The sequence below is a fragment of the Drosophila takahashii genome, chromosome 2L (genome assembly GCF_030179915.1).
Source record: "Drosophila takahashii strain IR98-3 E-12201 chromosome 2L, DtakHiC1v2, whole genome shotgun sequence".
Lineage (NCBI taxonomy): Eukaryota > Metazoa > Arthropoda > Insecta > Diptera > Drosophilidae > Drosophila > Drosophila takahashii.
In genome coordinates this window covers 35,100,502-35,128,407 of record NC_091678.1, presented here as the reverse complement: position 1 = coordinate 35,128,407, position 27,906 = coordinate 35,100,502, and the positions used below count along the sequence as shown (strand labels likewise).

General features: G+C 39.6%; 3 protein-coding genes across 5 annotated transcripts in view; 1 reads left to right on the top strand and 2 right to left on the bottom strand.

The window, feature by feature from the left end:
- The window catches only part of LOC138912692 (uncharacterized), a 40,758-nt gene extending 14,536 nt beyond the window's left edge, over positions 1–26,222 (bottom strand). The window contains exon 1 of one of the 2 annotated variants that reach the window (XM_070213946.1): positions 26,050–26,222. The gene's annotated coding sequence lies outside the window, so the exon portion shown is untranslated. Of the gene's footprint in view, positions 1–14,269; positions 17,112–26,049 lie in introns of those variants that run through there. The other variant, XM_070213948.1, reaches the window with a different exon arrangement.
- On the bottom strand, positions 555–27,435 carry LOC138912706 (uncharacterized). The gene is made up of 2 exons (XM_070213963.1): positions 27,397–27,435; positions 555–2,252 (listed from the first exon to the last, which is right to left on the bottom strand). The coding sequence occupies exon 2, from the start codon at positions 2,246–2,248 to the stop codon at positions 1,418–1,420; it is 831 nt and encodes a 276-aa protein (XP_070070064.1). The 5' UTR covers positions 2,249–2,252; positions 27,397–27,435; the 3' UTR covers positions 555–1,417.
- The window catches only part of hrm (solute carrier family 16 member hermes), a 51,611-nt gene continuing 50,519 nt past the window's right edge, over positions 26,815–27,906 (top strand). For both annotated transcript variants that reach the window (XM_070213941.1, XM_070213931.1), the window contains exon 1: positions 26,815–27,139. Coding sequence is in view for 1 of the 2 variants with exons in the window: in XM_070213931.1 (XP_070070032.1) it covers positions 27,137–27,139 (3 nt within the window). In the remaining variant the exon portion in view is untranslated. The remainder of the gene's footprint in view (positions 27,140–27,906) is intronic.

Genomic DNA, 27,906 nt, shown 5'->3' with positions numbered 1-27,906 from the left:
AAATTGTTAAAGGACTAGTAAACGATGAGAAAACATGAATTCCATAAGGAGCCGATAAGAGTGAGAGAGTAGACCTTCATGCTGCGACGTTTATTCATAGAAAAAAGCCGAGGCCTTGTTAAAACAAATTCGATATGTTAAAAAGTAAACATGGCTCCACCTTTTTGACAAAAACCGATTGAAACTAACAATATGGCGCATATTGTAAGGATGCTTTTTGCTGGGGTCGGCGTCTCAGTCCGCCCAGGATCCTCATCAGATAAATTTATTATCTTTGAGACAGTTGAGGGACGGGTATCAAAATGTTTTCTTTGGGAAATTCTTACTCGGGTCCCCGAGTCGTGTACAAACGCGGTGGACGGGCCTGGACACGCACCGGCGGCCACAAAGCGGTTGACACTACAGTGAAAACCCTATGAAGCTAACACTAGTGGTACAAACTATGGCGAACAGGCCCGGAATACTCGCAGACGCCACTGTAGCGACTGATCTTGCTGAGAAAACCTCTACGAAAATGCCCGGAGTACTCGCAGACGGCATAATCGGAGGTAACACTGGCGGCCCTGAATATTGTGAACAGGCCCGGAATACTCACAAACGGCACTGTCGCGGCTGTTCCTGCTAAGAAAACCTCTACGAGAATGCCCGGAGTACTCGCAGACGGCATAGTCGGAGGTAACCCTGGTTGCACAAAGTATTTCCGTGTTTTGATTTTGAGTTACTGGTTTTATTTCAAAGGATTTCCTTTCCTAAGCCCTGTCTATCCCTGTCGCACTCATTATGCTCACCCTGATTGCCGAAGCCAGTGTCCTGGTGTTTTCGCCTCTGCTTTTTAACTCGTTGGCCACGTGGACTTGCGTTTTTCTTTTCCTTGGATTCACTCGTTGGGTTTTTTTCCCCAAAAGTTCTTCGCGCGCGTCGTTCCCGCTTGAAGTCTCCGAGCACAGTGTGGTCGTCGCTCTCTTGTCTGGAAAACCTGTTTTTGGGATTTCGTCGTGGTGGTTCGTTTCTAGTATTTTCTGTGGCGTGATCATGGTTTGTGTCCTGACTTCGGCGGGGAAACCTAGCTATTCTCCTAGCTTATTCGATAGTTTTGGCGGTCGCTTAGGGCTAATTTAAATTATATTCTTCAGGATTCATTTCTCTTAACCTACTGCCGTATATACTTAAATCTAAACAAAAATCATAAAACTATATTTAACTTCATGCATGCGACCTTTTCCCATATCTGGTGGACAGTTTCCATCCGTTGTCGTTAACCCCTTGCCCTGGCTCCATTGCGTCGACGTTTCCTCTTAGCGGCCGCTTGCGGTTGCGCCATGCCGGGGTCGCCGTCGAGTTCGCTGGGCGTTCGGCTGTCGTCGGGGTCCGGATTATGGGGGTTTCGCCGTTGTAGTTCGGCCCGCGCCCTGGCTGCTTAGCTGGAAGTTCTGGGGCCATTGAATAGCGGTTCGTTGGTGGTGGCTCCTTCGACCCTTGGTACGACGATACCGGATGACTGCAGCTGCTTCCTAGCCATTGTGCGAGGGCTGTCGTAGGGACCTGGTCCATACAGTTTATGATAGGACGGCGGTGGAGTGACTTGTCGTGGCTGCGTCTCCCTCCCCAGGGGTGGGCGGTAGTCGTCGGAGTCCGTGAGCTCGATGACTTCGATGGGAGTGGTAAGGGATGACTGCGCTCTGGACGCCGTATTTCTGTTCGTCGTGGCGGCTGACCTGGCCATGGTATCCGATTCGTCGGCGCTGGAAATGTCCTCATATCGCGGCGGTAGGGTGGGCATTTCGGCGGGAGTGGGCCATACGGCGACGCTGGCCATTTCTCCGGTAGTAGCCAGCACTGCGGCGCAGGGCAACTCGCCAGTAGTAGCCAGCACTGCGGCGCTGGGTAACTTGCCAGTAGTAGCCAGAACGGTATCGTGGGACAATTCGCCAATAACGGACATCACGACGTCGCTGGGCCTTGGTGGGGTCGGGTTGCGGTAATTTCCGAATCGGCCGTCGGGTTCCACGTCCATGTCGCTGGCGCTCCCAAGGTGTTCTCCTATTGGGACGCAGAGGTCGAGCACGTCGTCGATGGAAAGACCGGTGGCTTCAGCCTCTTGTATGAAGTCGTCTGGTTCCCACAACGGGTCAGTCAGGAGGTCTCTCATGGAAAGCTGTAGAGCCTCGTCCATCTGATTGGTGATGACGTCGTAGTCGTCGTCGGCCATTGTGCCCCTCACTGGGCTTCTCGGATCCCTGGAACTCATGGGGCTGTGGGAAAGAAACTTAGTATATCTTAAATACTCGATGTCCCTATGAGTGCGATTGTCTAAGCTAAACCTAACTCCTTCCTACGTAACTCATTTGTATGCATTATCTTAACAATGGGTTTCTAAGTATTCAATAATAATAATAAACCTCGGTCGTGGAATTATTTGGCTGCCTGTCACTGAGTTCCCCTGGCTGACTACCAGCAAGTGGCCCCGCTACTCAGGACATGGCTTCTTCGATGGCATCAGGTGGCTCGTCGTCGTCGGTGTCGTTGTGATGGTATTCCTTTATATCACTTAGGCCGGCTGTGCGTCGCCTCCGACTCCCAGGTACCTGTAATTGTAAGTCGTCTTGCTGTATGGTCCGTCGTATTTGGCCGCCAGTTTTGCGGTAAATCCCTCTGAGGCCTTGGATAGCACGTGACAACGGAGGACGCCATTCCCGGCGTCTGAGATTGTAGTGTCGTCTCTGTTCGTTCGATGCTCGCGCGCTGTTTTCCTTGACGATCCGAAACAATTCCCGCATCTGCTCTGCCTTTTTTCCGAGTGGTGGTTGGTTCGACGTATGGTCGGGTGTGGCTTGATCGAATAGGGTTTTTGGGTAGTCTCGGTTCTTTCCCTTGCATGATGAAGGCGGGGCTGAACCCTGTTGTGTCTGAAATGCTCGAGTTTATGGCCAACGAAAGTTCGGGGAGCAGCTCATCCCAAGTGTTTTGCTCGGCTCCGTCCAAGTACAAGGCCAGCATGGTTTTTATGGTCCTGTTTGCTCTCCCTGTTCGGTTTTGTTGGGGCGTGTAAGGAGCAGTGTGTTGAAGTTCCATTTCAAGACTTTTACGGAATGATTTAAAAGACCGACTTGTGAACTGGGTCCCGTTGTCACATACGAATGTACGGGGAACTCCAAAGCGGCTTAAAATTCTATCCCGAAATGATCGCTCTAGCTGGGGTGTGGTTGCTTTTCGAAGTGGAACTAACTCCACCCACTTACTGAATGCGTCCAGAAATACCAATAGTATGGTATTTCCGTGACGACAACGTGGAAAAGGGCCCATGAAGTCTGCGCACACTACGCTGAATGGTTCTTCGACTTGGCGTGTAAACATCCGGCCGGCGGGTTTAAGTTGGCTTACCTTGTATTTCTGGCAAGTGGAACACCGTCGTACATACTTCGTAACTTCCCTGAAGAGTCCTGGCCAGTAATACTTTTACGCGTTTGCTGATTTCCGTGTCCCCAGGTGTCCGGCTGTTGGGTGATCGTGGCACTCCTGTAAGACCCGTTGGCGGTACTCCTGGCCTACACAAAGTTTCCATGGGACTTGATCTTCCTCCTGGGGTGTATTTCCCGTCATTCGGTACAGATGGCCACCTTCGATCCGATAGTCTGGAAATTTTTCAGGTTCTTGAGTTACCTGCAGCGTCATCTTACGTATCAAATTGCACTGGGATGGCTCCACATCGGCTTGTCGCACCGTGTCCAAGGGTTGGCGTGAGAGAGCGTCCGCAACTACGTTGAATTTTCCGCGTCGATATTGAACGTCGAACTGATATTGTTGAAGTTCGAGCGCCCACCGTGCGATTCGCCCGGTCGGGTTGTCAATTGAATTCAACCATTTCAACGCCAGATGGTCCGTCACGACTTCGAACCGATACCCTTCAAGGTAGCAACGCATTTTCCGAATGGCCCATACGATCGCGAGGCACTCTTTCTCAGTTACTGAGTAGTTTTCCTCGGCTCGTGTTAATCGTCGGCATAGGCTATGACTCGCTCTACTCCGTCGATGTTCTGAAGCAGGACTGCTCCTAACCCGTGATCGCTAGCATCGGTTTGTAGGGAGAACTTTTGAGCAAAGTCAGGGCACGCAAGTACTGGGGCTTCAGTGAGTCGGGTCTTCAGTGTTTCGAAAGCTTTTTCCTGTTCCGTGTCCCGACTCCATTGCTTGCCTTTTTGGAGTAGTGTTGATATTGGTTCAACGATGGATGCAAAGTTCGGAACGAAACGGCGATACCAGGCCGCGACTCCGAGACAGCGTCGTAGCTCGCGAACATTCGTAGGCGGCTGTAGTTCGCGAATCGCGGCGATCTTATCAGGGTCAGTGTGAATCCCTGATTCGCTTATCACGTGGCCACGTCGCTGGAAAAAGCTACATTTATCCCGGTTAAGTTTTAGATTGGCTTGCCTAAGTCGTCTAAAGACTTCGCGCAGGTTTTCGATATGCTCGTCAAGGGTCGGACTGATAACGATAATGTCGTCTAAGTACGCGAATGCCGAGGGCTCTAACTCTGAACCTATGACATTATCGAGGGCTCTTTGGAACGTCGCAGGGCATCGCAGGCATCACCTTCCAATGGAAGAGGCCTCGACCCGGCACAGTAAACGAGGTGTATTCCGGACTGGCGTGTGCGACCGGGATTTGCCAGTATCCACAATTAAGATCGAGCGTTAAGATACACCGAGCGTTTCGTAACCGTTCCAGAATGTGGTGGATTCTGGGTAGTGGATACGCATCGGGTATGGATCGCGCATTCAGCTGCCGATAGTCCACGCACATACGGATGTCACCTGTCTTCTTGCCGACCAGCACTATGGGCGCGCTATGGGGACTCTTTGATGGTTCGATCCGTCCATCACGCAATAGCTCGTCCACCTGCTTGTTGATAACTGCTTGCATCGCTGGATTTTTCGGGTAATATCGCTGTTTGATGGGCTTATCATCCCTCATAACGATGTGATGTTCCGCGATATTAGATGTGCCCTTCAGATGGTCGAACTTGTCTAGCTCGGTCTGCAGAAAAGTACTCACCCTTGGATCCATAGCTTCCGTCGCCGTTGTCAAGCTCGGGTTGGTGTCGATGATGGCCAGACTTTCCACGCATCGGAAGCCTATCGACGACGATTGGTCGGGCCTAGGTTCGTGTACGCTTTCCACGACTGGATCCCGAAATCGAACTCTTTTGGTCGATAGTGGTGGTCTTGTACCTTGTCGGAAAGGGTTACGCTGCTGAGCCGCTTGGTTTCTTGGGGGCAAGGCCGCAGTCCAACTAGGTTGGGCTTCCCTTGCTGTCGGGTCCTTGGGGCGGTTTCGGGTCCGTCTAGTGCGATTTGGTTGGCTAGGATTTACTGTGGGGGTCTCCGTTGTGTCCTCGTTGCTCCTGGATATTTCAGAGGGAGCAGCCACGCACTCCTCGTCCGGTGCGTTGTTCCCCGCTGAAATTTCCTCGGTGTCCTCGTTGCCACGCAAGATTCCAGGTCCTCGTTGCTACGCAAGATTCCAGGAGGAGCAGCCACGCACTCCTCGTCCGGTGCGTTGTTCCCCGCTGGAATTTCCTCGGTGTCCTCGCTGCCTCGCCGATCGCTGGTTAGTTTAGCCCTTGAGTCCAGTTGTAATAATTCTCCTCCGCAGCTAATGACGGCCTTGATGCCGCAAAGGAAATCGATTCCTAGCAGGAGATCATCTAGGGCATCACTAGCAGGAACAGCTTTACTTGTTGGATCCCTCGCGCTCCGGAATACTTGTTTGATTCCCCTCTCCTCAACCGGAGATACAGATTTTCAATAAGAGGGTACTTTTTCAAAATTCACGTTTTTTGGCAAACATAAAAAAAATTTAAAAAAAAAAAATTTTTTTTCGGTTAAATCCTGATACACGTGTTTACTTATTCTCCGAATAGTACACGTAAAAAAAGTTTAAGGCAAATGAAAAATGTGACCCAAGAAAAGGCGTTCGCTTTGTAAAATAACCGCCCATTTTAAAAGTGGTCCAAAAAAATTGTTGTTTTTTTGGATATTCTTTAATTATTTTTTTTTTTTTAAAGTTTAGATATTTAACTACATTTTCTAAAAAAAATTAGCCTGCCCTTTTGTGCCTCTTCTGAGAAAACCGCAGTTTAAGTTAGCAAGAAATGTTCATAATTTGAAATATCGTCAGCCCTGGTTCATCCGCGCGCCCTAACATCATGAAGATATTTTACTTATGAAAAGGTCTAGATGAAGATAATGATAAATTAAAAAACAAATTTGGATTTTAAATTTAAAATTTTGTTATATTACTAAAAATATAGATATTAATTAAACACCGATTTCTACCAGATTTTCTTGAAAATATGCTACATTTCCTTGATTGATTCTATGACATTCATAAAATATTATTGACCAATTAAAAAAAATAGGTAAGCACAGAGTTAAAATGATAAATAATGACTTAATCCCGATTTATATGAACCATTAATGAACCGAGATATTCCCCTTTGTAATAAGCGCTTATATGGCAGCTATAAGATATAATTGACCGATTTGAATCATTTTTTTTTTTAAATCAAGTTAAATTAAAAAAAATATTTGAAAACTTAGAACCCTATAAAAAATTTTGTTTGTATTTGATTTCCTAAAAAAAAAATTTGTCCAGCCTACGCACCACAGAAATGAAACTTCTAGTATTCCTCTTACGTTAATCATTTCATTATCTCTTTTTATACCCTTGCAGGGGGTATTATGATTTTAGTCAGAAGTTTACAACGCAGTGAAGGAGACGTTTCCGACCCTATAAAGTATATATATTCTTGATCAGCATCACTAGACGAGCCGATCTAGCAGTGACCGTCTGTCCATCTGTCCGTCTGTCCATCCGTATGTCTGTTTCTACGCAAACTAGTCTCTTTGTTTTAAAGCTATCGGGCTAAAACTTTCCCAAAAATCTTCTTTCTTTTGCAGGTAGTGTATAAGTCGGAACAAGCCGGATCGAACACCTATATCATATAGCTCTAATAGGAATAATCGGGAAAAAATTTTAAATAAATTATATCTTGGTTGTTTTTGAACGAAGAACCTGCTAATTTTGGAAATGCCATCTTTCAAATAAAATATTATCAGAATCGGACGACTATATCATATAACTGCCATGGGAACGATCGGAAAACTCAAGTAATCACTCCCCTATAGGTTCTTTTGGAAGGCAAAAAGGGTGCGGACCGTTCAATTGTTCCTTCTCTTATGTCGCAGCCGAACCCTTGCCGAAACCCGAACGCTTGCCGATAGTTCGTTTTTTCTTTCAATCGATGCAATTATAGCATCCATCGGAATGCATCCATTGGAATGGAAAATATGAAATAATAATCTCTGAAACGGTACTTTAAAAAAAAACAAATGAGAATAACAAAAGAGACAGCAAGAACGCGCGCGGTTTTTTCGTTTCTTATGCATTTCTTGCCACTTACTTTTTGGAATTTGACTAGTTAAGTGTAATTGATTTTTCGGTTAAACCAATTTTAATCGTTTTGTTTGTTTATAATTCTTGAAAAACAAACCTTTGTGCTTTTTTGTGCCAAGTAAGTATAGTGCGGTGATAAGTGGAAATAATAAATAAAAAATAATAATTCTTAACGGGGTAAAATAGCCATAACCAAATAAAAGTGTATTTAATTTTTTTAACCCAACAAAAATAATTGGGTGTGTGTTTAATAAACAGAGTGTTTTTAAAATAATTCTTATTCGGCCACTGCATCGAGTTGTTTAAGGTTTTTACCTATGCACAGTTTTTGTACATACAGTGAGCCCCACTCATAGTCGAACCCCCATTTTTTTTCTATTTTTTTTATATGTTATTAGTAAATAACATTTTAATGTTTAAATAAAGCAGTTTTCTGATAGAAAAAAAAAGGGTGTCCGATTATGCGTGGGGTTCACTGTACCTGCAGCGTGCCGAATAAGAATTTTTCACAACATTATACTAACTAATCATTGTTTTTATTCTTTGCATGACCTCATGGAAGGGTTTTTTGACAACGGAAGACAATCAAAATCAACAACTGTAAGTATTAAATTTAATTTTAGTAACAAAAGTGCCGTTATGGTTTTACTTGTAGGCAAAAGGAAGGGTTCTCCACATTTGCTGCGTTGAACGAAGCTCTGTATGGTACTAACAAAATTTTAAAACTCTATATTTTGCAGAATCTCAGAAGAAGGAAGGGTATAAAGAGACTACACGAAGAAAGACGACGACCAGTGCAGATAAAGGACCGGACAAGGTCCGCTTTGCTGTAAAAAGGAAGCGAGAAGTTCATCGATCGGGCACGCATGCATCGGTGCTTTGGATGCTATCCATCATCCCTTCTGGATGCGTTCCACTTCCGACTGGGTGGGCACCCAGCTTCTTTTTTACAGCAAAGCGGGACAAAATGGGTGCAATCCCATGAAGCGCTCCTGGAGCGCTCCCTTTTCACGCATCGGCCATGGGTTTTAACTTCGGGAAACGTTCGGGATTGAATTCCATTTTTCCCTTGCGATCCAGAACGCATCTTTTGGAATGCTTCTAAATGCGTTAGACGAGATTGCCACACTATACATACTCAAGAACTATAAACAAATAAAACGATTAAAATTTGTTTTAACCGAAAAATCAATTACACTTAACTGGTCAAATTCCAAAAAGCAAGTGGCAAGAATTGCATAAGAAACGAAAAAACCGCGCGCGTTCTTGCTATGTTTCTTTTGTTCTTCTCATTTGTTTTTTTCAAAAGTACCGTTTCAAAGATTATTATTTCATATTTCCCATTCCAATGGATGCATTCCGGATGCATTCCGGATGCATTCCGATGGATGCTATAAAAAAACGAACGATCGGCAAGCGTTCGGGTTTCGGCAAGGGTTCGGCTGCGACATAAGAGAAGGAACAATTGAACGGTCTGCACCCTTTTTGCCTTCCAAAAGAAGCTATAAGGGAGTGATTACTTGGGTTGCATCTAGAATGCATTCTGGATGCTGTCCAACACTGTATCGCATTTTTACTGTGGACAAAGATGCGAGCCGGATGCATTCCGAAAACCGACCACTTCAAAACTTCCGACTGGGAAGAGCTGCTCTCTCTTTAAACGTCATTTGTGCCAGTCCTAATAACGTGCCCTCGTCGCGAGAGCTGCCCTTTTTTTGAGTACGTTATTTGTGACAGTCTCTATCTATCTATCTCATTCTATCGCTTAAGAGAGACAGACAGGTAAACATATTTAACGTTCTCAGCAGAGCTGAGCTCGCACCATGTGCGAGCGCGCTCAGAGCGAAGACAGGAAAAATAAAGGGAGATGTACGATTTTCGTGACGGTAATGAATCGGTTTTACTCCGTCCCCGAAAATCCATAACGCGCCTAAAGAAGTTCCACTTCAAAAACATTTTTATACCCGTTACTCGTAGAGTAAAAGGGTATATTGTATTCGTGCAAAAGTATGTAACAGTTAGAAGGAAGCGTTTCCTAATCAGGATCACCAGCCGAGTCGATCTAGCCATGTCCGTCTGTCCGTCTGTCTATCTGTATGAACGCTGAGATCTCGAAAACTACAAAAGCTAGAAGGTTGGGATTTCTTACACATATTCTTGGGCTTCCTATGCAGCGTAAGTTGATCTAGCCATGTCCGTCTGTCCGTCTGTCTGTCCGTCTGTCCGTCTGACTCTCCGTCTGTCCGTCTGTCTATCTGTATGAACGCTGAGATTTTGAAAACTACAAAAGCTAGAAGGTTGGGATTTCTTACACATATTCTTGGGCTTCCTACGCAGCGTAAGTTTATTTTATCAAGGTGTCACGCCCCTCTAACGCCCACAAACCTCAAAAAGCCGTGGCGCCCACAGTTTTGTGTACAAACAGTACCAATTCCGTGCCATAGATGGTGCCGTCGGCGCGTGTTCAACACTCCTGCTGGTGCTGGAAAAAAGCTGGTCACTCTAATTTGGAATATGTGAGTGCAAAGTGTAAATTATTTGAAATGGGGCGCGCGAAAAACATACAAGAAGGCATATTTATATTAAAGTTGTTAAGCTGAGTAACGCGTATTGAATAAAGCGTTCTCTCTTGTTTTTTCTTAAAAATTTCCTACAAAGAAAAATGTTCACAAAAAAAATTCACCTTATGATGGTTTTTTACATATTTAATTGCCTTTAACAATACCTCATCAAAAGATAATCGCTATAGGGCTCCGCTGTGCGGCCCCAACAGCTCCAAAATTCAAAATTTTCACTTTTTCACTTTCACCGCTCTTTCTCCCAACCCAATTGATTTTCTTTGAGTCTTGGTATGCAATCCTTTTAGTTTTTGCGATACTCTTTGATTGGTGTATCACTCATTATGATCGGACCATCACAGCAGATTTTCAATTCTGCGGCTTATATACACACAAAAAAAAATACTTGGTAAAATCGACTGTAATAATGGTCAAACAGGCCCCAACCATCAAAATTGTCAATTCTACTAAGTAAATAGTTATTCCACAACAACAAAATACACACAATTAGCAAAGACACACACCCAAAGCAAAAAAAAATACACGTAACTATTTAAATAGTTACGTAACTATCTTTGTTTGTAAATTTTACCAAGCAAATTTTTTTGTGTGTAGTAGTCGCTTTCGCACCCTCTCCTGGTTCGCTTCGTCACTAAATGGACTGCCGTCCATAGTGATATTGGCAATTATAAGTAATTAAAAATGACCCATTTAAATAAGTATCATTTACAGTATTATGGCCATTTTTATACCCGTTTCTCGTAGAGTAAAAGGGTATATTAGGTTTGTGTAACAGGTAGAAGGAAGCGTTTCCGACCCTATAAACTATCAAATAAAAACACCTCTTAACGAGGTAAAAAACTAGTGACGATCGCACCTTCAACATACAAAAGTTCTGATATCAACATTTTCGACGAAAAATTATTCCACTCGTCATTAAATACACTTTTTCGTCACAAATGTTGATATCAGAACTTTTGTATGTTGAAGGTGCGATTGTCACTAGTTTTTTACCTCGTTAAGAGGTGTTTTTATTTGATATCAGAAGTTTTTGTTTGTTTATATTTGCTCTCATAGGAGCTAGTATATACATTTAAATTTAAATTGGTCAATCATAATTTGTAAACCATTGTATTTAAACAAATTAAGGCGTTTAAGTATTTCAAAATACCTTTTAAACGAGGTATAGCACATGTCTGTAGCTTCAGTAGTGTAGAACTTACAAACTAACGAAATTTAGCTATTTTTAGCTTTTTCTCGCTAAAGTAGCGGCTTTTTCCAAAAGTCGTAGAACAAAAGATTCCTATATGGAACTCTTAAGTCAAATTTACTGATTCCATGACCCTAAAATACAGTTCGGATACCCTCCCACAAAATTCAATACTCAGGGAGCGTTAGTTGTTCTGAGCTGGCAAAAGTGGCTATTTTCGTTTCTGAATAACTTTTAAACGCGATTTTTTACATAAACATAATATATACCAAAATTTAAGGAATCTCAAGGGCTATACAGTTTAAAGTTGTAAGGAAAACCGTTAGAGCCGTTTTTGAAAAAATTAAAAAAAAGCTAAAAAAAAAGTTTCAACAAATTTTCTTTTGTTCATATCTTTTTAACTATTACATTTACATAGCATTTAAAAATACCTTTCAAACGAGATGCAGCACAAGTCTGTAGCTTTAGTAGTATAGAAGTTACGGCTTTCCGAATTTTAGCTATTTATAGCTGTTTTCCCGCTAAACTAGCTAGTTTTTCCAAAAGTGGTAGAACAAAAGTTTTTTACATCGATGTGATGAACGTCATATCAAATTTTCAGAACTTAAAAAACATATTTTGGACAAACTGACAAACAGAATTAAATTTTCATTTTGGGAAGAAGAAGAAAATCTTATTTTGGCTATAACTTTTGAACGGAGAGTCGGATTTTGACAAATGACCCCTCATTCGACGGGTATTTTCAAGAGGAATACAACTAAAACATTGCGAGGGGGCATTTATCCCCACCGGCCCCAACAGCTCCAAATTTCGAAATTTTCACTTTTTCACTTTCACCGCTCTCTCTCCCAAGCCAATTGATTTTCTTAAAGTCTTGGTATGCAATCCTGTTAGTTTTCGCAATACCTTTCGATAGGTGTATTATTCATTATGATCGGACCATCACAGTAGATTTTCATTTCTTCGTGTATATATAGTAGTCGCCTTCGCACACTCTCCTGGTGCGCTTCGTCACTACATGGACTGCCGTCCATAGTGATTATGTATTTCTTAGCTTTTTAATAATTCCTTTTCCTTAGAAGTGAGGTGTGTGTCGGTGTCTTTTATCTGTAAAATTTTGTTATTATCATTTGTTCAATTGTTTTATTAACTAAAATTTTTTTGTACTGTGTTGGAAGTGTTGTGTATGTGTTTCTTAATTTTCTTTTCACCCTTCTATACCCTTGCGCGATGCAGTGGTATCGGGTTCCCTTGTATTTTTGTAACATATATATGAGTCAAAATCTGCCAAGTGGGCCACCCCTGTTCCGAAGGTCCGATTTTCATCGAACTTTTTTACTTTTCCGGTTTACAACGAAAATATAAGAACTTCATTTGAACGGTTTTGCGAAATTTTGAGTTTTACCGGAGTTATAGGGGTCAAAACATGGCATTTTTGTCACTTTTTCGAAAAAGTTGCACTCAGTCATTAATTCATAACTTCGGAACGGTTAGAGATATCTTTATGATGTTTTCACTAATCGCTCAAGAATTATTATGGCTTTCCATAAAAAAATGTAAAAAAAAATTAAAAATTTTTTTTCTTAAAAATAAATCAACATTTTTTTTTAGTTTTTATTTTTTTCAGTGTTCTTCACCAGCTATAGAGTTTAAAACCATTTGAAAATGAAGTTTGATTCATTACGAAAAAGATCAAAAAAAAAAAAAGAGTGGCCCGGCCAAAGGTTTTTCGCAATATCGATTTGAAGAAGGGCGCACAGCGGTTTCCCATACAAAACGGCAAAAAGTCCCCCATTGACAGCTGACGCTACGCTCGCTACGGCATGTGTTGACCAGCCAGTTTTCACGAGCAAGCCGTTTTTGTATGGGAAACCGCTGTGCGCCCTTCTTCAAATCGATATTGCGAAAAACCTTTGGCCGGGCCACTCTTTTTTTTTTTTGGATCTTTTTCGTAATGAATCAAACTTTATTTTCAAATGGTTTTAAACTCTATAGCTGGTGAAGAACACTGAAAAAAATAAAAACTAAAAAAAAATGTTGATTTATTTTTAAGAAAAAAAATTTTTAATTTTTTTTTACATTTTTTTATGGAAAGCCATAATAATTCTTGAGCGATTAGTGAAAACATCATAAAGATATCTCTAACCGTTCGGAAGTTATGAAAAAATGACTGAGAGCAACTTTTTCGAAAAAGTGTCAAAAATGCCATGTTTTGACCCCTATAACTCCGGTAAAACTCAAAATTTCGCAAAACCGTTCAAATGAAGTTCTTATATTTTCGTTGTGAACCGGAAAAGTAAAAAAGTTCGATGAAAATCGGACCTTCGGAACAGGGGTGGCCCACTTGGCAGATTTTGACTCATATATATTCTATTATTATTGCATAACCGTCACCCTTGCGCGATGCAGTGGTTTCCGATATGGCAAAATTTCTTCTTGTATGTATTATAATTTATTCCTTCTTTTATTTAACTTTGAGTTTCACCATATACCCTTGCGCGATGCAGTGGTCTTTGGGATTTCACTGTCTGTTTACTATATTTTTTTTTCCACGTTGTCCATCGGTTACCCTTGCGCGATGCAGTGGTACTAATGGCAGCAACTAATAAACAAATTTTTTTCTTTCACACTTTCTATTTTTTCTGCACCGTGCTGAAGCTAACTGGAATTCCTGCGCGATGCATTTATTCCAGCCACGAGCGGACAGTCACTTGCAATTGATATTTCTTTTATAATCTTTTCTTTTTCATTTATTGACACGCAGAGTATCCAACCAGCGACCTGGGTTTCTTTCCCCAAGCGGCATGTTTGATGTTCGCGTCCAACATCGAACCTTCGAACATCTTACTTGCAACTCAATCCGTCGAACTAAATGGTTCGATGACGTTGCAGGTCGCCAGGTTGCGTCGCACAAGATTCACAGTCAACACATTATTTAATTTAATTTATTCTTGCCAATGTTCTTTGTTGTTGTTTAATTTTATGCCTTTCAATTTTATCGTTATTATATCTGTGCCCCCTTTCTTTTTCTATTTACATCACACACCTCACTGCCATCACATCACTATTTTAATAATTTTTATTGTGGCTTGAGATTCAAATCAAACCTCCGCCAAAGAATTTTATGTGTTTACAATTTTGTATGTGTGGGTGAGTATATGCTAACAAAGTATTTTCTGGAGCTCTGCTGAGTGGGTGTCGTTTAGCAACATTCTGCCTTGTGCTGATGTTGCATTTCTTATGTCAATCTTATGTGGGACAACGAACAGCTAGCTGCCGGTCACTGTCTACTTGGAAGAGGGTAACACGGGGAGGTTTAGGCGGTGGCATAGTCAATGGTACCGGTACGGTACCAGTCACGCAATGACTAAAGAAATATAAAAACCTTAGAAATAAATTCTATAAGCGCTACTTAGAAAGCGGTGATGCTGGTGACTTTAACCGTTACAAACAGCATAAGCGCGAGTTTGAGTTGCATCTAACTTTGAGCCGTGCTCGCTGCGGAATGACGATGATTCGCTCAATGCCATACCTACTATGTTAAATATTGGTTGCTTAGATGTCACCGATTCTGATTGCCATCTGGCGTTTGAAAGCTTTAATGAGTCAACAAAATTAGATTGTGATGGCCTTTCTCCATTTATTTTGAAAAATTGTATAGGTGTTCTTTGTGAGCCCTTTAAAATCATCTTTAATTTACCTCTTTCCACTGGTGTTTTTACGCATAGATGGTGGCCAGTTTCCATCTATTACTTACATGTTACTCCTATATTCAAGTCGGGTTCAAAAAATATTGTTTCAAATTATAGGCCAATTGCAAAGCTCAGCAATGTCTCAAAAATGTTCGAACGAATTGTAGCCAAGCAGCTAACTTTCCTTGTTGGTCGGATCATCAGTCCAAACCAACATGGATTTATGCCTCAACGGTCGACTACCACAAATTTAGCTACGCTCAATAATTTTTGCACCCACTCGTTTCTCAGTCATCATCAAGTTGATGTGGTCTACACCGACTTCGCTAAAGCATTTGATAAAGTCTCCCATAATGCTTTATTAGCTAAACTGCACAAAGTGGGATTTCACTCACTATTACTTAGCTGATTCAAATCATATTTAGATGATCGGATTTACAGAGTTGAATGCAATGCTGTTTACTCTAACCCATATGAGGCAACTTCTGGCCTTCATCAGGGAAGTGCTTTGGGTCCGCTGCTGTTCATTGTCTTCATAAATGATATTAGCTATTACATAAAGAACTCGGAGTTCCTGTTGTTCGCTGACGATCTTAAAATATTTAGAGCTGGGAATTCTATCTCCGATAGTGACCTTACGTGGGAAATTGGTGTTCTCGTAAAATTTGCCTCTGAATTTGTCAAAATGTTTCTTCGTTAGGTACAGTAAACGAATAATTAATATCCTTTTCTCGCATTCCATTGCACAGTGGTTTCCCCCATAGGCCAAAATTCAAAAAATCGATAGAACCCAAAATTGGCAAAGATTATGCAAATTTTCTCTAAAATGCTCAAGCTTTTTCGTGGCATACCAGATTTTTCTGGAAAACTTTCGGTACTTTCTAAAAATAGACCTAAAGTCGTGAGAACGTGTTTAGTTGCAAAGCAAAACTGCGCGCATCACTAACTTTAAAAGCGTGTATTTCTTAAATTACGTGTCCAAATTAATATTCTGTGATATGGATTTTGAAGTTAAAGGTATTATTTTTAAGTTTCAATATTAATAAAAGCTAACTTGTGTTGTCCTTATTATGAAATTACTTTCTAATGTTTTTAGCAGCTGTTGTATTCGTCTTTTTATGTTTACTTAAAGTTTTAACTGTGTTCCCCCAAGATTTTCCGATTCATTTTTTATTCAGTGTAATTGTTAATACCTTAAGGTATAAAAAAAGTTAAAGCTAGCTGCAGATACTTGCAGATGTGTCCATAATCAACAATCTACTAACAGCCTCTATTTTTGTCTTTAAGGTCAAATCAGCTGTTTATTGTGTTCTTTATTCGTGTTTCGTGTTTTTATTAGGTTCAAATTGTAATTTTTGTTTTCTTTTGCTATTATTGGATTTTTTGTTTATTATTATTACTGGGTTTTTTTATTTTTAAGTAATTTACAGGTAATAAACTATTCTTGCCAATGTTCTTTGTTGTTGTTTAATTTTATGCCTTTCAATTTTATCGTTATTATATCTGTGCCCCCTTTCTTTTTCTATTTACATCACACACCTCACTGCCATCACATCACTATTTTAATAATTTTTATTGTGGCTTGAGATTCAAATCAAACCTCCGCCAAAGAATTTTATGTGTTTACAATTTTGTATGTGTGGGTGAGTATATGCTAACAAAGTATTTTCTGGAGCTCTGCTGAGTGGGTGTCGTTTAGCAACATTCTGCCTTGTGCTGATGTTGCATTTCTTATGTCAATCTTATGTGGGACAACGAACAGCTAGCTGCCGGTCACTGTCTACTTGGAAGAGGGTAACACGGGGAGGTTTAGGCGGTGGCATAGTCAATGGTACCGGTACGGTACCAGTCACGCAATGACTAAAGAAATATAAAAACCTTAGAAATAAATTCTATAAGCGCTACTTAGAAAGCGGTGATGCTGGTGACTTTAACCGTTACAAACAGCATAAGCGCGAGTTTGAGTTGCATCTAACTTTGAGCCGTGCTCGCTGCGGAATGACGATGATTCGCTCAATGCCATACCTACTATGTTAAATATTGGTTGCTTAGATGTCACCGATTCTGATTGCCATCTGGCGTTTGAAAGCTTTAATGAGTCAACAAAATTAGATTGTGATGGCCTTTCTCCATTTATTTTGAAAAATTGTATAGGTGTTCTTTGTGAGCCCTTTAAAATCATCTTTAATTTATCTCTTTCCACTGGTGTTTTTACGCATAGATGGTGGCCAGTTTCCATCTATTACTTACATGTTACTCCTATATTCAAGTCGGGTTCAAAAAATATTGTTTCAAATTATAGGCCAATTGCAAAGCTCAGCAATGTCTCAAAAATGTTCGAACGAATTGTAGCCAAGCAGCTAACTTTCCTTGTTGGTCGGATCATCAGTCCAAACCAACATGGATTTATGCCTCAACGGTCGACTACCACAAATTTAGCTACGCTCAATAATTTTTGCACCCACTCGTTTCTCAGTCATCATCAAGTTGATGTGGTCTACACCGACTTCGCTAAAGCATTTGATAAAGTCTCCCATAATGCTTTATTAGCTAAACTGCACAAAGTGGGATTTCACTCACTATTACTTAGCTGATTCAAATCATATTTAGATGATCGGATTTACAGAGTTGAATGCAATGCTGTTTACTCTAACCCATATGAGGCAACTTCTGGCCTTCATCAGGGAAGTGCTTTGGGTCCGCTGCTGTTCATTGTCTTCATAAATGATATTAGCTATTACATAAAGAACTCGGAGTTCCTGTTGTTCGCTGACGATCTTAAAATATTTAGAGCTGGGAATTCTATCTCCGATAGTGACCTTACGTGGGAAATTGGTGTTCTCGTAAAATTTGCCTCTGAATTTGTCAAAATGTTTCTTCGTTAGGTACAGTAAACGAATAATTAATATCCTTTTCTCGCATTCCATTGCACAGTGGTTTCCCCCATAGGCCAAAATTCAAAAAATCGATAGAACCCAAAATTGGCAAAGATTATGCAAATTTTCTCTAAAATGCTCAAGCTTTTTCGTGGCATACCAGATTTTTCTGGAAAACTTTCGGTACTTTCTAAAAATAGACCTAAAGTCGTGAGAACGTGTTTAGTTGCAAAGCAAAACTGCGCGCATCACTAACTTTAAAAGCGTGTATTTCTTAAATTACGTGTCCAAATTAATATTCTGTGATATGGATTTTGAAGTTAAAGGTATTATTTTTAAGTTTCAATATTAATAAAAGCTAACTTGTGTTGTCCTTATTATGAAATTACTTTCTAATGTTTTTAGCAGCTGTTGTATTCGTCTTTTTATGTTTACTTAAAGTTTTAACTGTGTTCCCCCAAGATTTTCCGATTCATTTTTTATTCAGTGTAATTGTTAATACCTTAAGGTATAAAAAAAGTTAAAGCTAGCTGCAGATACTTGCAGATGTGTCCATAATCAACAATCTACTAACAGCCTCTATTTTTGTCTTTAAGGTCAAATCAGCTGTTTATTGTGTTCTTTATTCGTGTTTCGTGTTTTTATTAGGTTCAAATTGTAATTTTTGTTTTCTTTTGCTATTATTGGATTTTTTGTTTATTATTATTACTGGGTTTTTTTATTTTTAAGTAATTTACAGGTAATAATCAAAACTAACGGATTAATATTTGTGGACGGACAAGAACCCGAAGGCATGGTTTCTTATCCGCTTAAATATAATTTAAATGCAATAATACTTTAATAAAAAAAAATTTGAAACTGAAAATTTGGTCCGATATTTTGTATGGAAGCTATAGGACATAGTCGGGCGACATGTCCAATTTTTTGTTGCTATAATTAAAATATTTTTATAGAATTTTGGGAAAAATTTCGTAACGATATAACAACTAGAAGTATTTTTGGCCGCGGCTCCCATACAAGCGAAACCACTGTGCATTGACTCCCATATTCTGTCCATGAGAAATGAATCCCTGGACCTAGGAGTTATGTTCGACAGTAAATTTATGTTCATTGAACATACTAACTATATTATTCCTAAGGCCTACGCTATGTATGGTTTTGTAAAAAGAAATGCCGCGCAATTTAAAGATCCCCACACGAAGCTAAGCTTATATCACCAGTTTACAAAATGAAATCGACCTCTTCCTCATCGAAGACAACCTTAATTTTCCGGTTAAGTACATCTCCCTAATTAAGAAATGGGCACTTAAAAATTTTTGTATGGTGTCAATTTTTTTTAAGTGTATAAAACGTTTTTTGCCACTTTTTATTTTCTATTTTGAGTTTTGATAACCTGATTTGGGTCATATTATACTCAATTTACAGGTAATAGAATGTTCTTTAACTTTCCTATACACAGCATTGAGTTCCAGTCATTAGTTTAGGAGGTACACTTCGTCGAGGCTGAAAAAAAAAATTGGAATTTGTATTTGTATGTTAAAATTACCTTCGCGGTCGGGGGTGGTTCATGTGGGCGTGGTCAAAATCAAAAACTAATGAAAACCGAAATTTAACAATGGTCTTAATATTATGTACAAAAAAATTTAAATCCGTATCTTTAAAATTAGAGTTCATGCCAAAAAAAGGCTTTTCATCCCAATGTGCCATGCTCCCCCAGAGATTTAATCAAGAAACACTTATATAATTATTTTGCCTCACTTAGTATTTAATTTAGCATTAGTTAGTAGCCAGTTAAGGTTTTTTTACTGTTGGCGAATAAATAAATAAAAAAAACATCGAAACATCGATGTTGGTAAACATCGTTTTCCAGCTCTAGTGTCTCGCTTGCGCAGTCAGCGGGACTGTGGGTTTAATTTTCATGAAATTTTTATACAACTTTTTTAGGAAGATCCCTAATCTGCCCATTTACCGTGCATGTTGGCACAACCTCTATGAGTGGAGCCCCAGACAAATTAATTTTTGGCCCCCTTGTTTGTATCGGAAAATTCCGAGATTGGTTTACTGTTAGGCGTTTTACTTAAAATCTGTGGGGTTGATTTTGATAAAAATTTCAGACAAGAAGCTTGAATTAACGCTTAATAACCTGGTTTAGCGTGCATATTGGCACAAGCAGTTAAGCAGTTAACCTAATGGTGTATACCCGAATTTTCGAATGCATTTTTAAAAACACTTTCAGACCTCGGATTTGGCCCCCTCTAATTCTAAAGAATTTTGCAACATTTTTTCAATTCGGCCCCCAAATAGCGAGAAAATTTAAAAAATAAAAATGGTCCCAGTGTTCCAAATTCCAACGTTCCACTTTCGTTGCTAACTGGTCGACGCTATTTTGATGTACATAGCTAGTTTGACACCCATCATTTTAATAGCCTCTTCCCATAGAGTCCATCCGTTTGAAACGGCTGGGATTTTTGCCACCATCTACCATCCAATAACAGCTGACTGAAGAGCAGTTGCTCAGCTCAACATTAACGAAGGCGGATTTCAACTCGGGAAAACTGTCGTGAAATTGCGTTCTCCTAATTTTATTGTAGAATAATACAATAAATAGATTAAGAAAATAGTTAAAAACATATCTGTACGTTTTTAACATATCCTACAACGAGTACGCATGCACATTGCTGACTGGGGGGGGCCTAACCTCCCGTACCCAACACTCCGCTCTTACTACGCCTCTGCCTAGCCAATATTAATATAAAAAATTTATATTTTTTTACAAATAATTAAAAAAAAAACCCAAAAAACAAAGAGCTGAAGCATTATTTAATTTTTTCCCGCCATCGATTTTCACAATCAAGAGGAAGAATTCAGAGTTGCACCGAGAAAACATCGCCTAACTATCGCATAAAAGAGCCCGTTAAAGTCCGTCAGAATTTGATGACGGAATAACTGGGAAATTTTCGGAACGGCAAAATGTTCTACGGATGGTAGATCGTGGATGGAGCGCCGTGGGAAGACCCTATTAGGAAAATTATTACACTCGTTATTAAATAGACTTTCTAATATTTTCTCATTCGGCCCGCCCTAGCAAACTATTCCAGCCTTTTTCCCTTTACAGGCATTTTCTATTGCAGCGTGCCGAATGAGAAAATATTAGAAAGTCTATTTAATAACGAGTGTAATAATTTTTCGTCACAAATGTTGATATCAGAACTTTTGTACGTTGAAGGTGCGATCGTCACTAGTTTTTTACCTCGTTAAGAGGTGTTTTTATTTGATATCAGAAGTTTTTGTTTGTTTACATTTGCTCTCATAGGAGCTAATATATACATTTAAATTTAAATTGGTCAATTATAATTTGTAAGCCATTGTATTTAAACGAATTAAGTTAAAAAGGCGATGAAGTATATCAAAATACCTTTTAAACGAGTTATAGCACATGTCTGTACCTTTAGTAGTGTTGAACTTACAAACTAACGAAATTTAGCTTTTTTCCCGCTAAAGTAGCGGCTTTTTCCAAAAGTCGTAGAACAAAATAGTGCAAATTTACTGATTCCATGACCCTAAAATACAGTTCGGATACCCTCCCACAAAATTCAATACTCAGGGAGCGTTAGTTGTTCTGAGCTGGCAAAAGTGGCTATTTTCGTTTCTGAATAACTTTTAAACGTGACTTTTTACAGTAATGTGTTATATACCAAAATTTAAGGAATCTCAAGGGCTATACAGTTTAAAGTTGTAAAGAAAATCGCTAGAGCCGTTTTTGAGAAAATTTAAAAAAAGCTAAAAAGAAAGTTTAAAAAAATTTCTTTTGTTCATATCATTTTAACTATTACGTTTACACAAATTGCATATACAGGGCGTTTATAGCATTTAAACATACCTTTCAAACGAGATGCAGCACAAGTCTGTAGCTTTAGTAGTATAGAAGTTACGGAATTCTGAATTTTTGCTATTTATAGCTGTTTTCCCGCTAAACTAGCGAGTTTTTCCAAAAGTGGTAGAACAAAAGTTTTTTATATCGATGTGATGAACGTCATATCAAATTTTCAAAACTTAAAAAACATGTTTTCGATAAACTGACAAACAGAATTAAATTTTCATTTTGGGAAGAAGAAGAAAATCTTTTTTTGGCTATAACTTTTGAACGGAGTGTCGGATTCGACGGGTATTTTCAAAAGGAATACAACTAAAGCATTGCGAGGGGGCATTTATCCCCACCGGCCCCAACAGCTCCAAATTTCGAAATTTTCACTTTTTCACTTTCACCGCTCTCTCTCCCAAGCCAATTGATTTTCTTAGAGTCTTGGTATGCAATCCTGTTAGTTTTCGCAATACCTTTCGATAGGTGTATCATTCATTATGATCGGACCATCACAGTAGATTTTCATTTCTTCGTGTATATATAGTAGTCGCCTTCGCACACTCTCCTGGTGCGCTTCGTCACTACATGGACTGCCGTCCATAGTGATCGGACCGATTGTTCGACTCATTCATTACAGCGTTCATTAGAGGCTTAGAAAGGGACAAATACAATGGATCACATTAATATTCGGTTTTTTGTTTTTTTAACTTCAAACGTGAATAAAAGCTTTGTAACTAAAAAATAAATAACATAATAATGCAGAAATAAAGCTTATTTTATTACCTTTTCATTGATATACATATATTAATACTTTATTTTTAATTTTAAAGAAATCCTTCCTTAAAAAAACAACCCGAATATTTAGGCCCCATTAATATTCGGTTTTACCTTTTTGTAAAAAAACTCAAAATTTATTTAGGAAATAAACTTAATTTGACATTTGAAATGCTAGTCATTGCCTATAAGGTCGTTTAAATGGTTTGGCACTTGTTAAAAATTTTTTTTTGCCTATTCTGGGCTAGTTTTACCTATGTAAAAAAAGGATGTACGTGATAGTCAAAAAACAAGAGAGAACGCTATAGTCGAGTGCCTCGACTATTAGATACGCGTTACTCAGCTAAACAACTTAATAGAAATATGCCTTCTTATATGTTTTTCGCCGCTTGATTTTCACCCAGTGATCTCTTTCTAGAAGAGGCTTTCTAGAACTTTCAATTCTGCCTAGCACATCTTCCGTCTCTCTCTAGCGCAGGTGAATGCAGTTGTGAAAAACGTATACGAGCAAAAAGAGACAAAGCGCGCGCCCTATTTCAAATAATTTAAAATTTGCATTAACATAATGTGAATTAGAGTGACCACAGAAAAAAAGGCGGATTTTTTCCAATGCTATTGGTACTACTGGTCATGAATGGCGGAAATGTATACATATCAGTTACTATTTTCATAATGGCTTCAAAACTGTGGGCGTTAAAGGGGGCTTGTGGGCGTTAGAGGGGGCGTGGAACCTTTTTGAAACAAACTTGCGCTGCGTAGGAGCTCCTAGAATATTCATGCAAAATGCCAATCTTCTAGCTTTTATAGTTTCCGCGATCTCAGCGTTCGTACGGACAGACAGACAGACAGAGAGACAGACAGACAGACAGACAGACAGACAGACAGACAGACAGACAGACAGACAGACAGACAGACAGACAGACAGACAGACAGACAGACAGACAGACAGACAGACAGACAGACAGACAGACAGACAGACAGACAGACAGACAGACAGACAGACAGACAGACAGACATCCAGACAGACAGACAGACAGACAGACAGACAGACAGACAGACAGACAGACAGACAGACAGACAGACAGACAGACAGACAGACAGACAGACAGACAGACAGACAGACAGACAGACAGACAGACAGACAGACAGACAGACAGACAGACAGACAGACAGACAGACAGACAGACAGACAGACAGACAGACAGACAGACAGACAGACAGACAGACAGACAGACAGACAGACAGACAGACAGACAGACAGACAGACAGACAGACAGACAGACAGACAGACAGACAGACAGACAGACAGACAGACAGACAGACAGACAGACAGACAGACAGACAGACAGACAGACAGACAGACAGACAGACAGACAGACAGACAGACAGACAGACAGACAGACAGACAGACAGACAGACAGACAGACAGACAGACAGACAGACAGACAGACACACAGACAGGACAGACAGACAGACAGACAGACAGACAGACAGACAGACAGACAGACAGACAGACAGACAGACAGACAGACAGACAGACAGACAGACAGACAGACAGACAGACAGACAGACAGACAGACAGACAGACAGACAGACAGACAGACAGACAGACAGACAGACAGACAGACAGACAGACAGACAGACAGACAGACAGACAGACAGACAGACAGACAGACAGACAGACAGACAGACAGACAGACAGACAGACAGACAGACAGACAGACAGACAGACAGACAGACAGACAGACAGACAGACAGACAGACAGACAGACAGACAGACAGACAGACAGACAGACAGACAGACAGACAGACAGACAGACAGACAGACAGACAGACAGACAGACAGACAGACAGACAGACAGACAGACAGACAGACAGACAGACAGACAGACAGACAGACAGACAGACAGACAGACAGACAGACAGACAGACAGACAGACAGACAGACAGACAGACAGGACAGACAGACAGACAGACAGACAGACAGACAGACAGACAGACAGACAGACAGACAGACAGACAGACAGACAGACAGACAGACAGACAGACAGACAGACAGACAGACAGACAGACAGACAGACAGACAGACAGACAGACAGACAGACAGACAGACAGACAGACAGACAGACAGACAGACAGACAGACAGACAGACAGACAGACAGACAGACAGACAGACAGACAGACAGACAGACAGACAGACAGACAGACAGACAGACAGACAGACAGACAGACAGACAGACAGACAGACAGACAGACAGACAGACAGACAGACAGACAGACAGACAGACAGACAGACAGACAGACAGACAGACAGACAGACAGACAGACAGACAGACAGACAGACATGGCTAGCTGTTACATACTTTTGCACGAATACAATATACCCTTTTACTCTACGCGTAACGGGTATAATTAGCAAAGGTACAAAAAAAAAATCGATTGTTTTTTTTGGAATGTGCGGTGAAGACCTTCGCCTACCACTATTATGTTTTTTATTTTTTTAGTTACAAAGCTTTTATTCACGTTTGAAGTTAAAAAACAATAAACCGAATATTAATGTGATCCACTTTATATAAGTTGCACGTTGTTCTTCTAAGCCGTTCTCGAGATATACTAATTTGAAGTTTGAGAACATTTTTTAAGTTCTTCACTTCAAAAATTCATAGCGCCCCTAAACACCATAAAATTTCAAAAAAATCAAAACCAAACTCTACGAGGTACCCGAGTTTGAAGAAAGTCTAAAATTTCATATGCGCAGTTGAGAAATTCTTACCCATATGCTTTTTTGGATTTGTATGAATAAGAAGGCATGGTCACTTAGAATCTAGACGTTAATTTAAACTTTATAATTCAAATAACTTTAACTGGTTAAATCATTAAGGTTGAATGCTATGCATTGCCACGAAAAAACATTTTTACCACGTTTTTAAAATGTTTTAGGCTATTCAAAGTACATATGTAATTGTTTTTAAATTTATCATATCCGGCAATAATTTTTAGACGTAGTTATGTCTTCATTTAGAAATATGAGAGTTATTTTTAGTTGGCGGCGGAGTAATTAGGACTCTAAAATAAAATTTGTATTGTTCTTATTTGTTTATAGCACCCTATTAGTCGCAAGAGGTTTGACAATTCAACCAAAAAGAATCAAATCAATTTTTATTATTGATCCCATTTCACAGTAGCTCTGATGAATGAGCAAAATTGTACTATGTACTATGAGCAACTGCTTGATATCTACATACAAAACAATCGTAGCGCATCTGCCGTTTCGAGTTGGATTTATGATGAACTGAAAGAATTCGACTTAAGCACGGAGAAAAAAGATTAAATTTTTAAATTTCTTTAAATTTAAATTTTTAATTTAAATATTTTTAAATGTAAAATACTTATTTATAGTCATTTTGAATGCATTGCTATTTCTTACTTATTAATATTAAGGTTAAGTGTTTAAAACATGAATTAAAATCATTTGTTGAATTAAACGAGTGCTAGCATTATTTATTACTGTACAAGTATCAATAAGAGGAAATTATATCATATGGGCGGCTGGGGAAGGCGTGGTCAGGTCGGTCTGAAACTTAGATATATTTTTATGTGCATTGACACTATCATACGTACCAAATTTGAAGAACCTAGCTTAAAAAATTTAATTTCCGTCGAAAAATCGGCTCGCTGGCCCAATGTGCAGGCTGAGAAAAAATTGCTCTAATGAATGAGCCCAATAATGTAGTGGAATAACCGCATTACGAAAATTAAGATCGGAATATTTGGCTACTTTGGTACAGCTATAAAAATACGTCCATAAACAAAGAAATGAAAGTACTCTATTCCCAAATACCAGCGTTTCACTTTCGACGCTAATGACACAGTTTTTGTCGTTAGCGATGGCCACATTAACTTTCCAGGTTTAGTTTATTTTTAATGTACGTCAAAATAGCGTCGACCAGTTAGCAACGAAAGTGGAACGGTAGACTTTGGAACACTGGGGGCATTTTTATTTTTTAAATTTCCTCGCTATTTGGCGGCCGAATTGAAAAATGTTTGATGCAAAATTGTTTAGAATTAAAATATCTATCGATCTATATAGGTTGGGGCCAAGTCCGAGGCCTGAAAGTGTTTCAAAAATGCATTTGAAAAATCGGGTATCCACCATTTGGTTCACTGCTCCCCTCACAGAGGTTGTGCCAATATGCACGCTAAACCTGGTTATTAAGCGTTAATTCAAGCTAAAAGTCTAAAAGTTTTATTAAAATCAAACCCACAGATTTTGAGTAAAACGCCTAAAAAAAAAAATAAAAATGCCCCCAGTGTTCCAAAGTCCACCGTTCCACTTTCGTTGCTAACTGGTCGACGCTATTTTGACGTACATTTATTTTTATTGATACAGCTGCGGTAACACTGGGTGTGGGGTAGAACAACAGAGTCTTTTGTTTTTCGCGTTTTGTTTTTGTATATATTTAGAAAGAAGTACGTTAAAAAAACTTATAAGAAATAGTGTACATAGTAAATTAATTTAGCAAAAACTCGATTCCCCTTAAAGGCGAATACGGATTGCATATATGAAAAGAATCTGTTGTAAATAAGTGATTGTTGATTGTCATGTAACATTAATAACATACATAATAAAAGACGTCTTCCTCTTTGTGGCTAAGCAGATGTGCGATCCCATCTAGGACATATTTTCATTTAAAAAATATTAGATTCCATGGTGAGTGTCTTTCTTTCGTGTTCTTTTGTTTTCTGAGAGGGGAGATGTGAACAAAACAGCTGACGCTTATACATATACGGTTAACCAAAACAAGGACAGAAAAACCAAATGTCATTGACTTGAATGCACGTGAGGATTTGGCTAATAATGAGGTTAATAGTCCAGAGAAAGAACAAACACCTCAAAATAAAACAAGAAAGGAAGCTACCTTCGACCAGCCGAAGCTTATATACCCTTGTAGATAAAAGAATACTCACTCGGTGCAGTTCCAGGGATTCCAGATTCAGCGTTTCGATTTATTTCAATTTTGTTTTTAAGTAGTCAAGAATTAAAACGCCTACTTCCTACAAAGTTACAATGAATTTTCTTATATTTGTTTGGGAGCCTTAAAATATAGTGGTCCGATCCGGCTGGCTCCGACATATGTACTACCTGCAATAGAAAGAAGACCTTCGGGAAAGTTTCATCGCGATAGCTTTAAAACTGAGAGACTAGTTCGCATAGAAACGGACAGACGGACAGACGGACATGGCTAGATAGACTCGGCTATTGGTGCTGATCAAGAATATATATACTTTTTGTGGTCGGAAACGTCTCCTTCACTGCGTTGCAAACATCTGACTGAAATTATAATACCCTCTACAAGGGTATTAAAAATATATTTTCAATAAGTCGAAACTATTTAAGAATCCATAGTTCTCTTGTAATTATTTTTTAAAGTTTCCTGTTAACGTGGACTTTGGGACTTACATTCGTAGTCAACAACT

Excerpts from the sequence above, each read along its gene's own strand:
- LOC138912706 (XM_070213963.1), bottom strand. The coding sequence starts at position 2,248 with ATGAGTTCCAGGGATCCGAGAAGCCCAGTGAGGGGCACAATGGCCGAC.